The sequence below is a fragment of the Homarus americanus genome, unplaced genomic scaffold (assembly GCF_018991925.1).
Source record: "Homarus americanus isolate GMGI-L3 unplaced genomic scaffold, GMGI_Hamer_2.0 scaffold50281, whole genome shotgun sequence".
Classification (NCBI taxonomy): domain Eukaryota; kingdom Metazoa; phylum Arthropoda; class Malacostraca; order Decapoda; family Nephropidae; genus Homarus; species Homarus americanus.
This window is the reverse complement of record NW_024742338.1, coordinates 2,275,995-2,295,528: the sequence shown is the minus strand read 5'-3', so window position 1 is coordinate 2,295,528 and position 19,534 is coordinate 2,275,995. Positions and strand designations below refer to the sequence as shown.

At 45.3% G+C, this 19,534-nt stretch overlaps 2 protein-coding genes across 3 annotated transcripts in view; both read left to right on the top strand.

Moving 5' to 3' along the window:
- Positions 1-15,244, top strand: part of LOC121876794 — a 56,526-nt gene extending 41,282 nt beyond the window's left edge. For both annotated transcript variants that reach the window (XM_042382199.1, XM_042382198.1), the window contains exons 13-15: positions 805-986; positions 13,455-13,559; positions 13,826-15,244. In XM_042382199.1, the coding sequence (XP_042238133.1) occupies positions 805-986; positions 13,455-13,559; positions 13,826-14,081 (543 nt within the window). In that variant the 3' untranslated portion in view covers positions 14,082-15,244. The remainder of the gene's footprint in view (positions 1-804; positions 987-13,454; positions 13,560-13,825) is intronic.
- A 2,513-nt stretch (positions 15,245-17,757) lies between these two features.
- The window catches only part of LOC121876747 (collagen alpha-2(I) chain-like), a 5,477-nt gene continuing 3,700 nt past the window's right edge, over positions 17,758-19,534 (top strand). Inside the window, exons 1-2 of the mRNA XM_042382118.1 lie at positions 17,758-18,478; positions 18,858-19,470. Of these exons, the coding sequence (XP_042238052.1) occupies positions 17,758-18,478; positions 18,858-19,470 (1,334 nt within the window). The remainder of the gene's footprint in view (positions 18,479-18,857; positions 19,471-19,534) is intronic.

Below are 19,534 nucleotides of genomic sequence, written 5' to 3'. Positions count from 1 at the left end.
CGGGCACAGCGTAATTGATGTTTTAAATATTCTAAGGGTGTTTTTATTTCAAATGTCATTAATTAACACTAAGTACTCAAAATTTTACTCAAAAATTTAAATTATGAACCTAGATCCTTCATCTGCATACAAAAGAGTACATTTGTACTGGTTCCTGAATGTATCTTGAAACAGCTCACACTCGGTGCCATCACAACACACACTGGCAGATTGTTCCCAGAGCTGTAACCCCTTGTGGGAAGGGCGTCCGCCAGTTCCAGGTATGGACACTTGACTGAGTAGTGCCCTTTGAGATGTTTATACACATCAATTAGGTCACCTCTTGCCCATCTGTAGTATAAACTAGGCAGTTGCAGGTCCTCTAATCTCTCTCTGACAGTCCCTAACATATCTCGGGGACCAGACGAGGTAACATTATTCCAGGCGGAGAAGCATCTCATCCTTGAAGATCGTCACAAGGGTCTAGATAACTGAACGACCTTCTTATAAGCCCTAATAATTTAGTTGCTTGATTCACCTTGTTCTCACAATGGCTCGAGAACTTCATTTCATTGTCAACATACACACCCAGGTCCTTTTCACATTCACTCTATTGTTGCAGTTTCTTCTTCCCGTTCGGACATAAGATACACCTCCTTATCGTTGGTATGTCCCAGGTGCAGCCTCTTACACTTCGTGACATTGAATTTTAGCAGCCATTTCTTTGGCCATTCTTGAAGCTCACAGAGATCTTTCTGCAGCTCTTCACAGTCTGTTTGATTCTTAATTTCCCTAAATGACTTGGCATTGTCTTTGTGTTTCCAGATAATCATTGTTGGAACTGAAGGAGCCAAGCTACGACAAGATGAAGGAAAACGCCTGGATGTAAGCCACGACTGGACTGAAGACGGTAACTCCCAGGACAGTGTACTCTTCCCCTTCCTGCTGCGTCGCCTGCAAGACAAACCTTACCTTTCTGGTGACTATTCCAGAATTTTCCATGTAAGGTGAGAATTTCTGTGACACCTTTCCTTTTTCTGTAATTAAGTGTCTGTATTTAATTACCTTCTATAATATAGGGTCTATACAGTGTATTTAATAACCTTTTATAATTTAGTGTATAAAATTAATTAATTTATGTAACATTTGTATCTAACTATTTACCTTATACGTATATTTACTTACCCTCTGTATTTTGTGACTTTCTTTGATAGTTATGTTATCTTAATTATCCCTTCTATTATACTGCCAGATCTGGGGTCACTAAATCTAAGGGGATAACTTAACTCTAATCTTAATTTCTAAGGGTCGCTGCCACCAGACCCCCTCTGGACAGCATGTAGCTCGTTAGGTAGCGGGCAGAGTGGACTAGGCATTGGGTTAGGTTTTCCATTGATCAGATCGATAAGGGTAAAGAAGGGTGAAACCATAACATGTCTTCATTGATTTATTTCTTATAAAACACACTGGTAAAAAAAACATACATGAACTGGCCTTCCTCAGAAGAACAACGGAATTTTGGTTACCCAACTGGGCCCCGGACTCCTACATTACTGGCGGGTCATCCACCCACTTATTGCACAACAATCGGTGAACGCCGTATCTCGGTCGTTCCTTCTTACAATATCCCTTAACACATCAGACTTGTCCACTGGTGTGGCTTGTAGCACCGTCGGTTATCATACATAGTAGCACCATCGCAACACACCTGTTACACTCCATACCTGCAAGTATGTGACTCCTTGTGACTTTTAGGTCTACACCACGGGCCCCTCGTTCGCACACCGCCCTCGGTGGGTAAGGACGAGGGCTTGACCTAGAGACATACCAGCACTATTTCTACGCCTGGTATTATAGGTCGCTCCAAGTGACGACCGCAGTTTCTCACGGTCTCCTTAGTTGTGACTATTCATGTGGAGTGGTGCGCTGGGAATCCACCGGTTCATAGTGGACTGGTATAGTGGGGAGTAATTCCCCACCTGGTGTGGCGCTCCAGGAGACAATGGCGGCTGGGCGGCAAGATACCCCAACCACGTGGCACCTGTGGTGACGGCAGAACGGGAAAGACTAAGCAATAATGCCTGACGGGCGGTTATCCCATCCCTTAACACATCCCTATCACACTTATATATCCGGCAAAGCTTTAAACTGTAGTAACTGTTATTTATCAACCTTACTTGTAGGGCGGGATATAGCCCGCTAGGGCACTGACCTGTGTTGACGGCAGAACGGGAAAGACTAAGGCCGGCTTCCCGCCGCTTCTCGTCACATAGGCCTACAGTTTCCAATCCTCAATTTACATTTTTGTTTCTTATGGTTCTCCCCTGAACACTTTACGGTATATTGTCCTTCATTTCTTATAAACACATATATTAATCCTAACTTATACACTAAGGTCAGGTCTTGGTTTGTTAGTGCTTGGTTAAATGCCTGGGATTTTAATATCAACGGGCATCTGAGGCGGGTACATGACGCGCCTTGAAACAAAAGCCGAATGATCATGGCGGGGGTGTATCAACTTCACTTAAAAACTGTAATGAGGGGTCCTCCTCTCACACAGCGCACGATTTGAACACAGACCTCAGATTCTCTGATCACTGTACCTGTCGTGGGTATATGTCACGTGAGGCTACGAGGTGTATTAAATTCATACCGACGCATACACGATATTTCCTTTCCAGTATAGTTTCTAGATCACTGTCAACACCTCACATAGTTCTGATACATTTATCCCTTTTTCCCGATCATTGTTCTCATGTATTTTCATATGATATCTGTTGGAGTTAGGTTCGCTACACGCTCACAGACGTAAATAGTAGGACCTTCAAACCCTGCTCCACACTTAGTCTTACAGTACCCTAGTCCGGCTCAACTGGACTTTAACATTCATCTTATGCCTACCCTGAGTGATCCTTAATGCTATGAATACATACACTTGATATGATATAATTATACCTGGGTACAATACCACACATGGTCTAGGAACCTTGAGTAGGTGAGTTGTCCTTTCTCAATGTTTCCCATTTTCTGGGGTTCTACAAGCGCTGTGCATTTGAATGTTATGTAGCGTAATACGAATTAGATGGGATTTTTAGGGATGACAATGATGTGCGCAGTACATAGCCTTCCCCTCCCAAAGATTCATATTATGCGAAATAATATGCAAAGCACTAACGCTGTAGTGTACATACATTTTACAACATCCTAACAGTTCATGATTAGAGTACCTTAATCCAACACACAAAACATAAGGAGACTTAAACGTTTCCTACGAGCGTCTCCGCTACCATATACATCAGACAACCGTTTACAATCCTGCTAGTTCGGTATACAATATATCAGTAAAGAGAAAATTATAAGGAGACAAACCTTTCATACTCGAGTCTCCGTTACCTATACATACCACAACTTATCAATTCTTATCTCAGTACAATATAGTATAGGGAACATTCCCTTAACAGTTCATCAGCGTAATACCTCAACCTACTTTTGGCACCAGCACATAAACAGTGACTCTTTGACATTACATCTACAACAAAAGTTCTCTGCATGAAATTACATATCCTAAGGAATTTAAATTCTTGTCTATGAATGGGGAATTAGTTACATCAGACACTTCCTCAGATTACTACTTCCTTTCAATAATAATTCACCTTTTCAACACCAAAACCATGGTTCTAGACATACACTTTGGGGCTCATAACACAAAACCCGTATTTTCTATCTCACAGTTCAACAGAACTGGCATTTGAAAGTCGGGGTGACTCCCTCACCCGGAGCGAGTCAACAACCCAAACCAAACTTCCGACACACATAAACTGAGATTTTTTCTTTTCGACAACATAGGCAGCAACTGGACCTCCGGACTTCAGTTCCTCAGAACTGGGATTTATAATGTTGGGGTGACTTCAGTACGACTGACGAAGTCAACAACCCACAAACTTTTGACACACATAAACTGAGATTTTTTCTTTCAACAACATAGGCAGCAACTGGATTTCCGGACTTCAGTTCATAAGAACTGGGATTTATAATGTTGGGGTGACTTCAGTACGACTGACGAAGTCAACAACCCAAAAAAAACATTCTGACAATATAGAGACCACTACTAATAGTTGATCTTCAAAAAGCATCCCGACAAACCATCTGAGCAACTGCCTCCCCCGCCCAAAACTGTATAATTCAACAAATCAACCTAACAACTGGAAAGCCAATAATATTCAATTGAAGCAATATTCTGGAACTAGATTTCCTACAAATCCATTCTAACTACTGGTCTCCTCTGCCTCACAGGGAATCTACTTGCAGGTTGACCTTCCACATTTCCGTCATCACTGTCCTCATCTGTTTTGTCTGACCCCGAGGAAGAATCACAGGGTGGAAGGAAGGGCTCATTCAGCTGAACAAACATGTCTCTACTTACATACCTCTTTACTTTCTCAGCCGCTCTCTTTATTACCTCACTTTCATCCAAGGGGTTAGTCAACTCATATGCGGCACCATCTCGTATAATTTCTGTTATAGTGTACGGACCCTTCCACTTGGTATTCAACTTCCTACTGGTCCCAGGGTTGGGCCATTCATTCCTCACCCATACTGTTTCTCCTAACTGCATAGTTTGGTTCGTTCTTGATCTATTTGCTCTCTCTCTGGTCTCTCGCGACATCCTGGCAGACACCTCTTTTATCAACCTATGGGCTTCCTTCAACTCTTGACTGCTCTCACTCTCTATTATAGGTAAGTCAATTCCTACTTGTCTTTGTACATGCCTTGAAAAGAAAGCAAAATGAGGCTGTACTCCAGTTGTGGCATGGACAGACGTGTTCAGAGCCGACTGCACGGGACTGAGAAATTTTGGCCACTGAAGTGGATTATCTTCACACATGATGGCAAGTGTTGTTTTAAAGGTCCTGTGCATTCTCTCTGTGACACTATTACCTCTAGGGTGGTAAGGCAATGTAAAATAGTTCTTAATGCCAGTTACGTTACATAATTCTCTAAATTGTGTTGCTGTAAATTCCCCTCCATTATCTGCAATGACTACTCCAGGGCTACCGAAGACATGAATGAATTTACTAAATTCCCTGGTCACTTCCTGAGTGGATTTGGTTCTCAACGGGTAGAAATTGACAAACCTAGAATAGTGATCTATGACGGTCAACACATAGCGATACCCCTTCGCACTATTATGTAAGTCTGTCAAGTCCACAGATACTCTCTCCAAAGGTTTAGTTACTTCTGACATCCCCTGCCATTGCTGTTCTAACCCTTTTGTCCCTTTGAATCTTTGACACACTTCACATGATTCTACAAATTTCACACAGTCTCTGCGATAATTGGGCCAATAGAAAAGGCCTTCTACTCTGGCTATAGTCTTCCACTGTCCTAAGTGACCTGGTGTCTCTCTGTTATGTGCCCACTCTAATGCTGCTCAACGCAAATGATCAGGTATTACAAGGCAGTACATCAATGCTTTATCAATTTGTTCCTTTACTAAATACAGTACCCCCTCCGCTACTTCAAATTTGTCAATAGTCGTCTTGGGATACTTATGTTTGGGTACCTGTCCTCCTTCTAAATAACTAGCCAATCCTTCCCACCTCTCTTCTTTTCTTTGTTCTGCTCCTAACTGCCGATGCGTTAACCCATCTAGCTGAGGGAACTGACCTGCCGTCCTACTCCTGGCTACTTTCCTTAGGGCCCCTACCGGCCTGCCTCCAGGCTAACACTATCCCTAATGCTTCTTGGTCGGTGGTGGAATACCGTGTTTCCGCGGGCTTTAGCTTCCGAGAGAAATACCCAACAGGACGCAAAGAACCGTCATCCTGTAATTGATTCAGTGATGCTCCTACACAAAAATTACTAGCATCACTGTGTAGCTCAAATGGTTTATCCATGTCCACTTTACTAGTACTGGAAAGGAAGCTTACGATAAAACCCGCACATCCCTAAAAATTGTCGGACTTGTTTGACATTAGTGGGTGGTTTACAGTCTGTTACTGCTTTTACATTCTCTGGATCCGGCTCAATGCCTTTCTCTGAAACAATATGTCCTAAGAATTTTACTTGTCTCTGACCAAACTGACATTTAGATAGGTTTAATTTGATTCCCATATTTACAAACCTGTCAAATACTTTAGCCAATCGGCCCATGAGGGTATTGAAATCAGGAGCCCACACTATGACATCATCTAGATAGTTCCTGACCCAATCTTCTTCTGCTAAAGGAGCTAAGACCCTGTTGACTTCCCTCGTAAAAACGGCTGGGCTGGCTGACAAACCAAAAGGGAGGCGTTTGAACCGCCATAAATTATACCCATCACTGAAGGTGGTTATATCTCTACTGTGGGGGTCAAGAATTACCTGATAGTAAGCATCCTTCAAATCTAAGGTGGCATAATATTTATTTCCGGCAGCCTTCTCAACTAATTCATCCAATCTTGGCAAAGGTTGTATATCTATTTTCAGGTGTTTGTTGACTGCTCGGAAATCAAGGCACATACGTTTCGACCCATTAGGTTTAGTTACTAACACGATAGGTGATAGCCAGACAGCGGTTGATGGTTCAATGATGTCCCTATCTCTCATGTCTCTCATCATTTCTTTAATAGTACCCTTGGCTTTCTCGGGATACCTATACTGAGGTCCTCTTACAGGTTGTTCATTAACCAATGGGATGTTAGCTGGCAAACCCTTAATGGTGCCGATTTCATTTGGACCTAATACAAACAACGCATCATGATTCATTACCACCTGTTGCAACTGTGTCCGCATGTCCCTATCTAAGTGTGGCCATTGCTGGGTCCTAATTAACTCTTTTAATTTGTCCTGTCTAGTTTCCCCACGTGTCACTTCATCACAGTCTGGTACCATAGAATTTAGTACTTCCTGAGCTCGTCTAATTTTGTGGACTGGGGAATTTTCCATACCCCTACAAAGTAAGCATTGAGTTGGGAATTTCACATCATGCGTCAGTCTTAAGGGGATTTTGTTAGACCTCTTATCCTCTTCTCTCTGTAGGGCCAGGTGATGTGGTGAGCACAGGGGTATGTCTACAGACCGGCCTACCTCACCTAACTCTTCATAAATGTGTGAGATAGTTCCGAGATTATTCCCTTCATCATCAAAGTAACAGAATTCCTCATCATTAACTACTTCATATTCACCTAAAACCGCACCCGGACTCAAACAAACTGGCTGCTCTGAAACATTACTCATAGGAACATAAACACAGGAATCATCTTGGACTATCACACACATATCCGGGTGTTGTTTCAGCCCCTTATGCGTAAATCTAATACTTATGGTCTGACCTACCCCTACCTTCACTTTAACTGGCCTAATCTGAGAACTGTGCCCACTTATTGTAGTCTTCCTATCAATGTGTAAGCTAGTTAGCTCCTTGGGGGAAGATACGATCGAAGCCTTCGTGAACTGTTTGACTTTGACAACCGTTCGCAATTTTTCCTCCATGACTTGGTGTCCAATAAACTTGTTTATGACCCCCCCAACTGAACTGATTTTTTTCGTGATGCCACCAAACTCCAAATCTGCCTAAAATATCTGCTCCCAATAATACATCAGTATCCAACATGTTATCTTCCACTATTACGGTTTGGTGACGGATTCTTTTCCTACGGGACAACTGTACACTGATGACAACAGTGCCTAGGGTCTTAAACTCTTCCCCGTTAATAGCTACATATCTTTGGGTACAAGGCCTAATGGGCCCCACCTTCAAGGCACTAACCAAGCTATCTTTAATGATAGTAGCTTCACTACCCGTATCAACCAATGCTAGACAAGTATGTCCACATATAGGTAACTTAATACATGGAGAACTGCGTGGGAACGGATGTCGTGGTCATTGGCCCGAAGGGGGATTCCTAGCTTGGCGTCCTGGACAAGTGGCGAAATAACTCTTACAGTTCATCCTCAGGCACGCGTAACATGAACCTGGTCTGGGTCTGGAGGGGCAATTATGCGGACTATGGGTATCCTTCCTACAATATCCGCACCATTCATTTCCTGTCCAACCTTGAGTGTTATTTTCCTTCCCCCTCGTGTTCCGATCCGGTCTTCCGTCCGTCTCGTTCCTACGATAGTCCCCCTGGACTCTATAAGCCTCTGGTACTGGTCCCTGGCGAGGCTGTCTAACATGTTCCTGTCCCCTGCCCTGTGATCTCAAATACCAGTCCCTACACTTTGTCAACTCGTTCAAAAAAGGCTCTAAGGATATGCCTAACTGGTGGTACCTTCTTAACTCTCTCTGCATTTGCCCTGGCAATCCCATATACAATACATCTTTCATCAGCTGATCCTTCCCTTGTATCACTTCAAACTTGCTCTCTATGGCTGCCAGCTTATACTTCATTCGTTCCACACATATTCCCGGCTCGTCCTCTACATGATATTCTTCTCTCATAAAACCTTCCCATGCCTTACTCAGAGTATTCTGGCCTGTGTCGAACTTTGTCAAAGCTTGCTTAAGGGTGTTCCAATCCCACATCTTCTTGCTATCCAATTCCTGTAGAACCCTCTGTTCTACGGAATACTCCATTCGGCTTAGAGCCGCTTCTACCCTATGGCCATCCTGCTTCAGTAACCACTCTACCTGTCTACAAAAAGTTCTAATATGGCTCTCAGAATCCGGCCCTGTTAGTGTTTCCAATGATAACGTTCTAACATAACTAAGGTTGAACACGGCTGTTTCCCTATCATCCCTCTTGGCCATGTCCGTTAGTTTGGGCAGAACCCCTGGATCAACTCTAAGGCTACCTGGGTGTGTGGTATCGTTCCCTGATTGTGGTACAGAGTGGGCACTTTCTGCCGGTGGGTCAGTTGGGTTTGTGTCCCTACCTACACCATACTCTAGATCAGTGTCTTGGTTCTTTGCATGCTGGAGTTCTTGTTTTAGTTCCTGGAGTTCTTGTTTTAGTTCCTTAACCTGTGTCTGTGATTCTTCTAACGCCGAGTATTGTCTCGCGTTGATCAGCAAAACCTCTTCCAATCTCTCTGCCAATGTGTCCCCAACTATGGTACTTCCCTGTTCTACTGACTCAGCCATTTTGACCTAAAGTGCTACCTCTCGGCCCAAGACAAATACGAACCGCTTAACACAACTACTCTCCTGTACTACTACAACCTTAATTGATCAATGGTATAATACAACACTATGCAACCTCTTAACATGGCACCAAAAATTATAACTCACATCAACTGGAGACCGAAAGTCCTATGGTATTCCATAGGTGAACCACTTGAGACACTTCTCAGACACAGTGTGGACTCCCTTACCTCAACGTCACCAAAGTTAATCCACAACTTCTGCAAGTATTAATACATATTAACACTGGATAAAACACAAACACAAAACACACAATGACACACATGACTTCAGTACTGTATAAATTTTCAAAAATTCTTCTTACATTTCTGTACTCAAATCAATGTTATTCACCTGCAAGTATCACTCAAAAATCAGATTATCCATCATTAAAATACTTGTCTATACTTGCAACTTTAAATCACAACTTCAATTCCCTCGGATTTGATCAATGATTAAAAACCATCCCACCGCTATAGCCACCAATTTATACTGCCAGATCTGGGGTCACTAAATCTAAGGGGATAACTTAACTCTAATCTTAATTTCTAAGGGTCGCTGCCACCAGACCCCCTCTGGACAGCATGTAGCTCGTTAGGTAGCGGGCAGAGTGAACTAGGCATTGGGTTAGGTTTTCCATTGATCAGATCGATAAGGGTAAAGAAGGGTGAAACCATAACATGTCTTCATTGATTTATTTCTTATAAAACACACTGGTAAAAAAAACATACATGAACTGGCCTTCCTCAGAAGAACAACGGAATTTTGGTTACCCAACTGGGCCCCGGACTCCTACATTACTGGCGGGTCATCCACCCACTTATTGCACAACAATCGGTGAACGCCGTATCTCGGTCGTTCCTTCTTACAATATCCCTTAACACATCAGACTTGTCCACTGGTGTGGCTTGTAGCACCGTCGGTTATCATACATAGTAGCACCATCGCAACACACCTGTTACACTCCATACCTGCAAGTATGTGACTCCTTGTGACTTTTAGGTATACACAACGGGCCCCTCGTTCGCACACCGCCCTCGGTGGGTAAGACGAGGGCTTCACCTAGAGACATACCAGCACTATTTCTACGCCTGGTATTATAGGTCGCTCCAAGTGACGACCGCAGTTTCTCACGGTCTCCTTAGTTGTGACTATTCATGTGGAGTGGTGCGCTGGGAATCCACCGGTTCATAGTGGACTGGTATAGTGGGGAGTAATTCCCCACCTGGTGTGGCGCTCCAGGAGACAATGGCGGCCGGGCGGCAAGATACCCCAACCACGTGGCACCTGTGTTGACGGCAGAACGGGAAAGACTAAGCAATAATGCCTGACGGGCGGTTATCCCATCCCTTAACACATCCCTATCACACTTATATATCCGGCAAAGCTTTAAACTGTAGTAACTGTTATTTATCAACCTTAATTGTAGGGCGGGATATAGCCCGCTAGGGCACTGACCTGTGTTGACGGCAGAACGGGAAAGACTAAGGCCGGCTTCCCGCCGCTTCTCGTCACATAGGCCTACAGTTTCCAATCCTCAATTTACATTTTTGTTTCTTATGGTTCTCCCCTGAACACTTTACGGTATATTGTCCTTCATTTCTTATAAACACATATATTAATCCTAACTTATACACTAAGGTCAGGTCTTGGTTTGTTAGTGCTTGGTTAAATGCCTGGGATTTTAATATCAACGGGCATCTGAGGCGGGTACATGACGCGCCTTGAAACAAAAGCCGAATGATCATGGCGGGGGTGTATCAACTTCACTTAAAAACTGTAATGAGGGATCCTCCTCTCACACAGCGCACGATTTGAACACAGACCTCAGATTCTCTGATCACTGTACCTGTCGTGGGTATATGTCACGTGAGGCTACGAGGTGTATTAAATTCATACCGACGCATACACGATATTTCCTTTCCAGTATAGTTTCTAGATCACTGTCAACACCTCACATAGTTCTGATACATTTATCCCTTTTTCCCGATCATTGTTCTCATGTATTTTCATATGATATCTGTTGGGGTTAGGTTCGCTACACGCTCACAGACGTAAATAGTAGGACCTTCAAACCCTGCTCCACACTTAGTCTTACAGTACCCTAGTCCGGCTCAACTGGACTTTAACATTCATCTTATGCCTACCCTGAGTGATCCTTAATGCTATGAATACATACACTTGATATGATATAATTATACCTGGGTACAATACCACACATGGTCTAGGAACCTTGAGTAGGGGAGTTGTCCTTTCTCAATGTTTCCCGTTTTCTGGGGTTCTACAAGCGCTGTGCATTTGAATGTTATGTAGCGTAATATGAATTAGATGGGATTTTTAGGGATGACAATGCGCAGTACACTATAATTCCCTGTCTTCTTCTATAATCCCCCTGTCCTCTTCTATAATACCTGGGCAGGCAAATGAAAAGTGTTACATAAAGGAGGAAATATAAATGAGGAGGAAGAGAAATAGGCTAAAGAATGGGACAGTAGGTGGAAGGAATGGCCAACATCAATGTGGATATGTGGGGGAGGGAAGTTTATGTAATGGATAGTTAGAGGGTGTAGGTTAGGCTAGGATAGGATTTGGTTAATACCTGTACTGTACTGTATAGATATCAGGGATTTAGTTTTTGTCATTTTGTTGATCCTAAACCCATATCTATCGGTGTACACAGTAGAATTGGAGCAGAATAATGGAGTTACGTTCAGCAACAGGCTAAAGGTAGGAGTCTATTCACACGGTAGCGGTAGCAGTAATGTTAGCAGCAAAAATTGATCATATTGAAATGTACACGGTTGTTTTCATTGGCATGGTTATGATAGCGGTAGTTATGTGTTTGTGGTACATGTCATTTGCTCCCTGTAGCGATTGAAAATGCAACCACATGGAAACGGACGAGGGAATCCCACACTGGGATGTCACTATCCCTGTGTTTGCTCTCCTCGCCCAGCAAGATGCCTTGAGGAAAAAATAGTTTTCTGTCAAGGAGACTGTGAAGTTGATTGAATTTGTGTGCCAACATGAGTTTCGTTGTGATAAACAAAAGAATTTCATTTTATACTGCATTAATCTTCAGTATTCCTTGAAACATACCAATTGTTTCATCATTTCCCTCAGAATTTATCCCAACCTGTTTTTGTAATGCATTTATATAATGCATTAAGAAACCTAGCAAGTGTTATTTCATGATTTAAGTCATTAAGCATCAGTCTTTATACTGTATATCATTTTATGAGATCCATACATTTTTGACACAACAGTTCTAAAATGAAGGTTCGTGGTTTCAATAAATGGTTCACTGGAATACAAATTTTTGTGTCACTTTATATTTATCTGTGGTTCTTATCATTTCCTATTTATAAGCTTGACTTACCTTATACATATTGCAAGTTGCTGCCTTGGGCAAATGACTTGTCTGTTCCTGCAGTGTTTCACCGAATCCTCCTCAACCAGGGAAAGAACATGTGCGAACTCTTGTCTACTCAGACGAAAATATTCTTTGAATTTTTCTTCATCCAACCTTGGTGTTTTACCAGAGTATTGTAGGCTCTATATTTGGTCTGATTCAGCAGCAATCTATGAACCCACCATCTATGTTTCCTTGTCCATTTTTCCTTTGATTTACACATGATCTTATACAAACCCAGGATGTTTAATAGCAAATCATCCTGCTTGTATAAGGCTTATAACTTCGATGCACTAAGAGCCACCTTTCCTGTCCTGTTCCCGCTAACAGAAAGACAGCTGCATGAAAATGAAAACGGGTGTCCATTTTTCAAGGCAATTTAATGCAAAAGCATACTGCAAACAAACTGCAAATGCATATATGGACTCCTAGCTTCACATATTGATCAGTGCTGAAGAGTGCAAAATAAATCTGCTTTTGAGGTTGTACGGAAAGAATACCGTACAATAGTACTTAATTCATCGCTGACTGTACTTTACATACAATATGTAGACAAGACAACAGGGGTCTGGTGAAGGGGTTGGAACATACTTTTATTTTCCATTGACAGTACGGTATAATTCAGAGGTAGAGGATAGGAGGGAGAAAAGAAGACAAAGGAGATGGAAAGATGAGGTGAAATGATGTGCTAGAAGTGAGACAGATGAACATGCTGAAAAACAATCGAGTTTCTGAATGAGGTGAGCATCACATATTACTGTACGGGGATGATGTACTGTAGTGTAATGTATGTCTGAAAAGTGATGCTGAATTGGGTGAAGCAACAGGAATAAACTTATTGAATATTTCAGGCCATTACTGTGGAAGGGAAACACCATAGTAGAACACAACAAATGGGTGTTTGTTTATTTTCAACTTGGAAGAGGTGACAAAGATTTTTTAATCTGTTACTTACAGGTTTTCTGATGTGAGTGACCACACCACAGAACTTGAGGGCATTGTTTCATGGACAAGATATCGTCTTCCAGAGCACTTGAAGGACCTTACAGTCTCCCTCCATGGGTAAATTAGTTATTACCTTCCATGGGAATATATTGTAGAGAAGTGTAATCTCAATGGCCCTTTAATTTGATATGCATTAAATTTTGCAAGTTAGTATTAACAGAGCAATAGTACTCATGTGTTAAGAGGGTATAGATGAAGTGACCTCAACTGCTTCTGTAGAACAGGAAGTAGTTTAATGTACATGTTCAAGCTTGTTCTGTTTCATGATCATATTTATCATATTTAGTGGCAATGATTTTCACTATAAGGATTTTTTTTTTCAGGAGGAGACCAGAAGGGTGTAATATAAAAGAGCCAACAACAGAAATGCTACAAGATCTCACCGCTGCACTTGCTACCCATCCTCTGTATAAGAGTCAAAATGGACATATTGTCTCTCTAAACTTACAAGACTATAGCCAGAAACAAAGTGATATTATTGACTCCAGCCAATCTCATAACAACATTCCAGATTCATCCTCATCACCTCTTGACACAGTTAATCAAAAAAGAGGACAGTTCTCTTCAAGTATAGACTAAACCTCTTTTACTGTCATTCCTAATGGATCTATGTTACATAGTACAGTCCTGTATTAGTATAATATTGAACTGAAATGTTTTTTATTTAAAAGATATCATGCTAAATGAAAGGCTTCTCTAAACCTTTCATTAATGGCACTACGTCCTTGAATCCATTTACTTCCAAAACTACCGGTAGTTTTATGCAGTATTTTGGAAATTTGCCCATTTTAGTTTTAAGGTTTTTATGTTATTTTAAATACCTGATTTACTGTACCATACTATACTGTATTGTATTGTACTGTACTATAGTGTAGTGGTAGATCATAGGTGCCTTGAACAAGTAGTTTTGTTCAGGGGAAGATATCACTTCTCTGGCAACTTTATCAAATACTTACTCCTTCCACAAGTTTACCCCAGGGCAACCTTCACTCTATCAACTACCATAGGCCTGGAGGGGCATTATCATGTCTCTCAGTACTTTGTGTCCACTTGATTACTGTGCTGTACTTTCAAATTCTTTCCGAGTGCCCATCAGAGAGAGTGAGACTGGGTGTGTGTGGGAGAGAGAGAAAGCACCATAAATGTGCCCTTCAAAGGTGGGACCAATAGGGAGCATTTGAGTTGCATAATTTGTTACTACTTGTATACTCAAGGTTCATCAGTAGTTCATGTGATTATATAATTATTATAAATTCTGGTGGACAGCCAGATGTACTGACCCATAACACCCCTATTATTTGTTGTCATTTGGAAATACCTGTACTTCTGTCTCATCATTTCAGAAAGTTTGTTATGATACCATTGTTGATAATTACTACTAGTTTTGTCTTGTCACATAAGCACAGTAATTATAAATGCCTTTTATTATGTTACTATTTAAATATAAGCTGCATGAGTCACTTGTCATTACAGTACTGTACTCTACCTATATTTCCTTGGCCATCATTGTGTAGTGCAGGGTTTACTGTCCTCATTACAGTATTGTATATACAGTAGTTCTATTTATTTGACAAATAAGAATTGACAAAAGATCTATATCAATTACCCTTCATTACCAAACCCTGAAGTTCATAAGAGTTTATAGGCTAGTCATCAGGTAATCACAGTTTAACCCTCACAAGCTTGGAAAATAGTCCTAAAACAATGATGGTGACAAGGTCCCAATATGAAGAATATTATAGTATTTTGTTTTGTTTTATCCTCTTCACCACTGATCGGCTCGTTAGCTGCTTGGGCGATCGGTCACGTCTCTGTTACATACTGTTGGCAAGTACTGGGCATGCACCGGCTCCTGAATGTATCTGAACCTGCTCCAGTGTTGGTCAAGTCTTGCCTTGAAAGAGCTCACTCTTGGTGTCGTCACAACACTTTCTGGCAGATTGTTCCAAGAGTTCACAACTCCCACCCCGAAAAAGCTTGCCCTCACAGTTTTCTGGACTTGTGGCTTATATAATATTTTTTCTTTTTAGTATTTCATGATTCATATTTTCCATGAAAAATCTGGGTTTTAACAGAACATAGATGGTAATTGTTATCTTATCTTAGTTTTATAATTAAAAGTATAAAGTAACTTACCATATATATACCTTGATGATGCCCTGACACACACACACACACACACACACACACACACACACACACACACACACACACACACACTCACTCACTCACTCACTCACTCACTCACTCACTCACTCACTCACTCACTCACTCACTCACTCACTCTCTCTCTCTTACAGTTTGAGCATTACTTTGTTTGGGAGTTTGCTCTTTGTTCCAATTGGTAAAATTGGTTCAACTAAACTATTTTAAATTGAATTGAGTATTAAATATTTGGTGAAATAAAAGTGTTTCACATAAGGATAGGAAGAAAACATGTTACCTCTAAAGAAAAAAACAATTTATATTGTACTGTATATTTATAACACAAACAGAAGGAAAGAACATACTATCTCCTCCATCTCGCCCATACTGTTGAGATTAATCCAACCCCACATGTTTATGGTCATGTGGCTGCTCCTGGCTTATAGATAAACGTGCTGCCGGTCGTAACGGGTGTTATCAGGTCTTCAGCAGTGAAAACAGCCGTGGCTGCCCAGAAGTCCAGGTCCTCCCCCACATAATGATCAGTGAACCGTAGTCTCCCAACATGGTGTTCTTCTAGTCTTTCCTGGATAACAGAGACCCTGTGGTGGATCCCAGTTCCGTGGAGTCGTCCGCCTATCTGCCCTAGCCAAGACCTCCAAGTGAGGCTGCTGTCATGGCCACCACATTGGTGAGAGGATGGTCATGAATGTCTGCCACAATCCTCGCATCGTCTGTTGTGCTAGTCAATTTAGGCCATCATAATCAGGGAAGATTTCTTAATTACCAGACTCTTCAAACCGCTGTAACCAACACCGCATTGTCGATCTCGAGACTCCCACGTGCCTTGTGATTTCGCTGATACTTAACTCGGTGTTACACATGCAGACAAATTGCCTCTTCTGGGAGATATCATGGTATTGGTATCCCATGGTTGTAGTTGGTGGAATGAGAGGGCCCAGGGAGGGCTGCCAACCCTAAGGAGGGCCCCTGGGGGTGCCGCCGTCCTTGGGAGGGCCCCCTAGAGACGCCGCCGCCCCTGCGAGCACTGACATCCTTGGGAGGGCCCTTGGGGGAGCCACTGCCCCTGGAAGCACCATCGCCTTTTTGAGGGCCCCCACTGCCCCTAAGGGCACTACCATTGCTGGGAGGTCCCCTAGTGGCGTTTCCGTAAGAGGGAGGACCCTATGTGGTGCTGCTGCCATTGAAAGGGCCCCTGGGAGAACCCATGGCACGCCACTGCCCTTGGAAGAACCCCTGGCAACGCTGCTGCCTCTGTGAGGGCCCCTGAGGGTGCCACTGCCCCTGGAAAGGCCTGTGGGTGTGCCACAACCCCTTGCAGGGCCCTGCTGCCCCTGAGATGGCCTTTAGGAAGGACTTTGAAGGTGCTGTTGTCCTTAAGGAGAGCCTCCTATAGCCGCTGACGCCCTTGGGAGGACCCTTGGGTGAGCTGCCGTCCCTAGGAGGGCTCCTGGGGACGCCACCGCCACTGGGAGGACCCTTGGGGGTACCGTCGACCATCGGGACACCACTACTTCTTAGAGTGCCCCCGTTGCCCCTGGGAGGGTCTCTAAGGGCACCACAGTCCCTAGTAAGTGCCCTAGTGGCGCCTCCGCATCTGGGAAGGCCCCTGGTTGCGCCTCCGCCCTTAGGAGGGCACCTAGGAACGCCGCCACCAATGGGAGTGCCGCTGCCCCTGACAAAACCCCTGGGGGCGCCGCTGTCCCCGAGAGGGCTCCGAGGGAACTACCACTCCTAAGGAGGGCCCCTAGGGACGCCACCGGCTCTTGGATGACCCATGCCGCCCCCGGGAGGAACCCAGACGGCGTCACTGCCCCTGCTCACAAAAGCCCTACAGGGGCAGTGCACCCTGGGGCCCTCCCATTTGCCCTGCCAGGTGAAGCGCCCCAAGGGGCCCTCCTAGGTGCGACGGCGCTCCCAGTGGCCCTCCCAGGGTAAGCCCTGTCAGAGGCTGTGGCACACCCAAGGAATTTCTAGGGTCGGTGCAGCCCTCGCAGAGGTGGCGGCGCTGCCAGGGCCCTCCCAAGGGTGGCAGCGCCACCAGGGGCCCTCCCCGATGCGGAGGCCTCCCAAAAGCGGCAGCGCCCCCATGCTCCTTCCTTCTTTGTGGCAGCGACCTCAGGGGCCCAATCAGGGGCTGTGGCGCCCTCAGAGACCCCCTCAAGGGCGGTGGGGGCACAAGGGGCTCTCCCAGGAGCGGCAGTGCCCCCAAGGGTCCTTCCAGAGGTGGTGGTGCCCCCCCAGCGGCGACGGCTCATCCAGGGGCCTCACAGGAATGGTGGCGCCTCCAGGGGCCATCCTTAGGGGTGGTAGCTCCCCTCGGGCACTTTCAGCTTCAGCAGGTCCTCCAGGGGCCCTGCCAGGGGGCTGCGGCGCCGCTGCGAGCTCTCGCAGGGGCGACGGCACTCCCAGGAGCCATCCCAGGATCTATGGTTCCTTCAGGGTCCCTCCCAAGAGTGCCGGCGCCTCCAGGGCCCTTCCACGGGTGGCTGCGCCTTCAGGGGCCCTCGTTAGGAGTGGGGGCAACCCATGGGGCCCTGGAAGGGGCGGGGGTTCCTTTAGGGACCCTTCATGGGGCGGCGGGGGCACTCCAAGAGGCGGTAGCGTCACCGCCCGGACTGCCAAAGGAGGCAAAGCCCCCAAGGGCCCTGCCAGGGGCTGTGGCACCCTCAGGTGTCTTACAGGGGCCGCGGCAACCCCCGGGGCTCTCCGTAGTTTGGCAGTGCTTCCACGGGCCCTCCCAGGGGTGGCGAAGACCCCAGGGGACCTTCTAGAGGCGCCCTCCAACCAGGAGCCCTATAGCTTCCTTGGTCGTGCTATCGTATATATTGCATACGTCCAGCAATCCCTTACTTAACTGTGATTGGTGGACTAAATTGAAGATCCGCCAAATAAGAGCCAATAGGAGAACAGAGCAGTCAGTCAGCACAGCACCCCAACTTATGTTTTCCTGTTGGGTATTTATTCTGCTTTACATTATTCATGATGCTATGAGACTGGAATGACGATGGGAGGTGTATTTATTTAACGTCATATCTCCCATTGTTCTAAAAAGTGCAAAAACAACTGCGCACCCTGGGGCCATCCCATTTGCCCTGCCAGGTGAAGGGCTCCAAGGGGCCCTCCTAGGTGCGATGGCGCTCCCAGTGGCCCTCCCAGGGTAAGCCCTGTCAGAGGCTCCTGTGCCAGCGACCCCAGGCCCAGCCAGGGCCTGTGGCGCCTCAGAGACCTCAGGGGCGGTGGGGGCACAAGGGCTTCCCAGAGTGGCAGTGCCCCCAGGGGTCCTTCCAGAGGTGGTGCCCCTCAGTGGCAACGGCTCATCCAGGGGCTCTCACAGGAACGATGGCGCCTCCAGGGGCCATCCTGCAGGGCTTCCCCCGGGCACTTCTCAGCTTCAGCAGGTCCTCCAGGGTCTGCCAGGGGTGGCGCCCTGCGAACTCTCGCAGGGGTGGAGGCACTCCCAGGGGCCATCCCAGGTCTATGGTTCTCGGGGTCCCTCCCATGAGTGTCAGCGCCTCCAGGGCCCTTTCACGGGTGGCTGCACCTTCAGGGGCCCTTGTTGGGAGTGGGGGCGACCCCTGGGGCCCTGGAAGGGCAGGGGTTCTTGGAGGCCCCTCATGGGGCGGCGGGCACTCCAAGAGACAGTAGCGTCACGCCCAGATTGCCAAAGGAGGCAGAGCCCCAAGGGCCCTTGCCAGGCTGTGCACCTCAGGTATCTTCAGGCTGTGGCGCCCCAGGGCAATGCTGGGCGGGAGGCACCCTGGGGCTTCAGTTTGGCTGTGGTTCCACAGGCCTCCGAGGGGTGGGCGACCCAAGGGACCTCTAGAGGCGCCTCCCAGGAGCCCTATATTTCCCTTTTGGTCGTA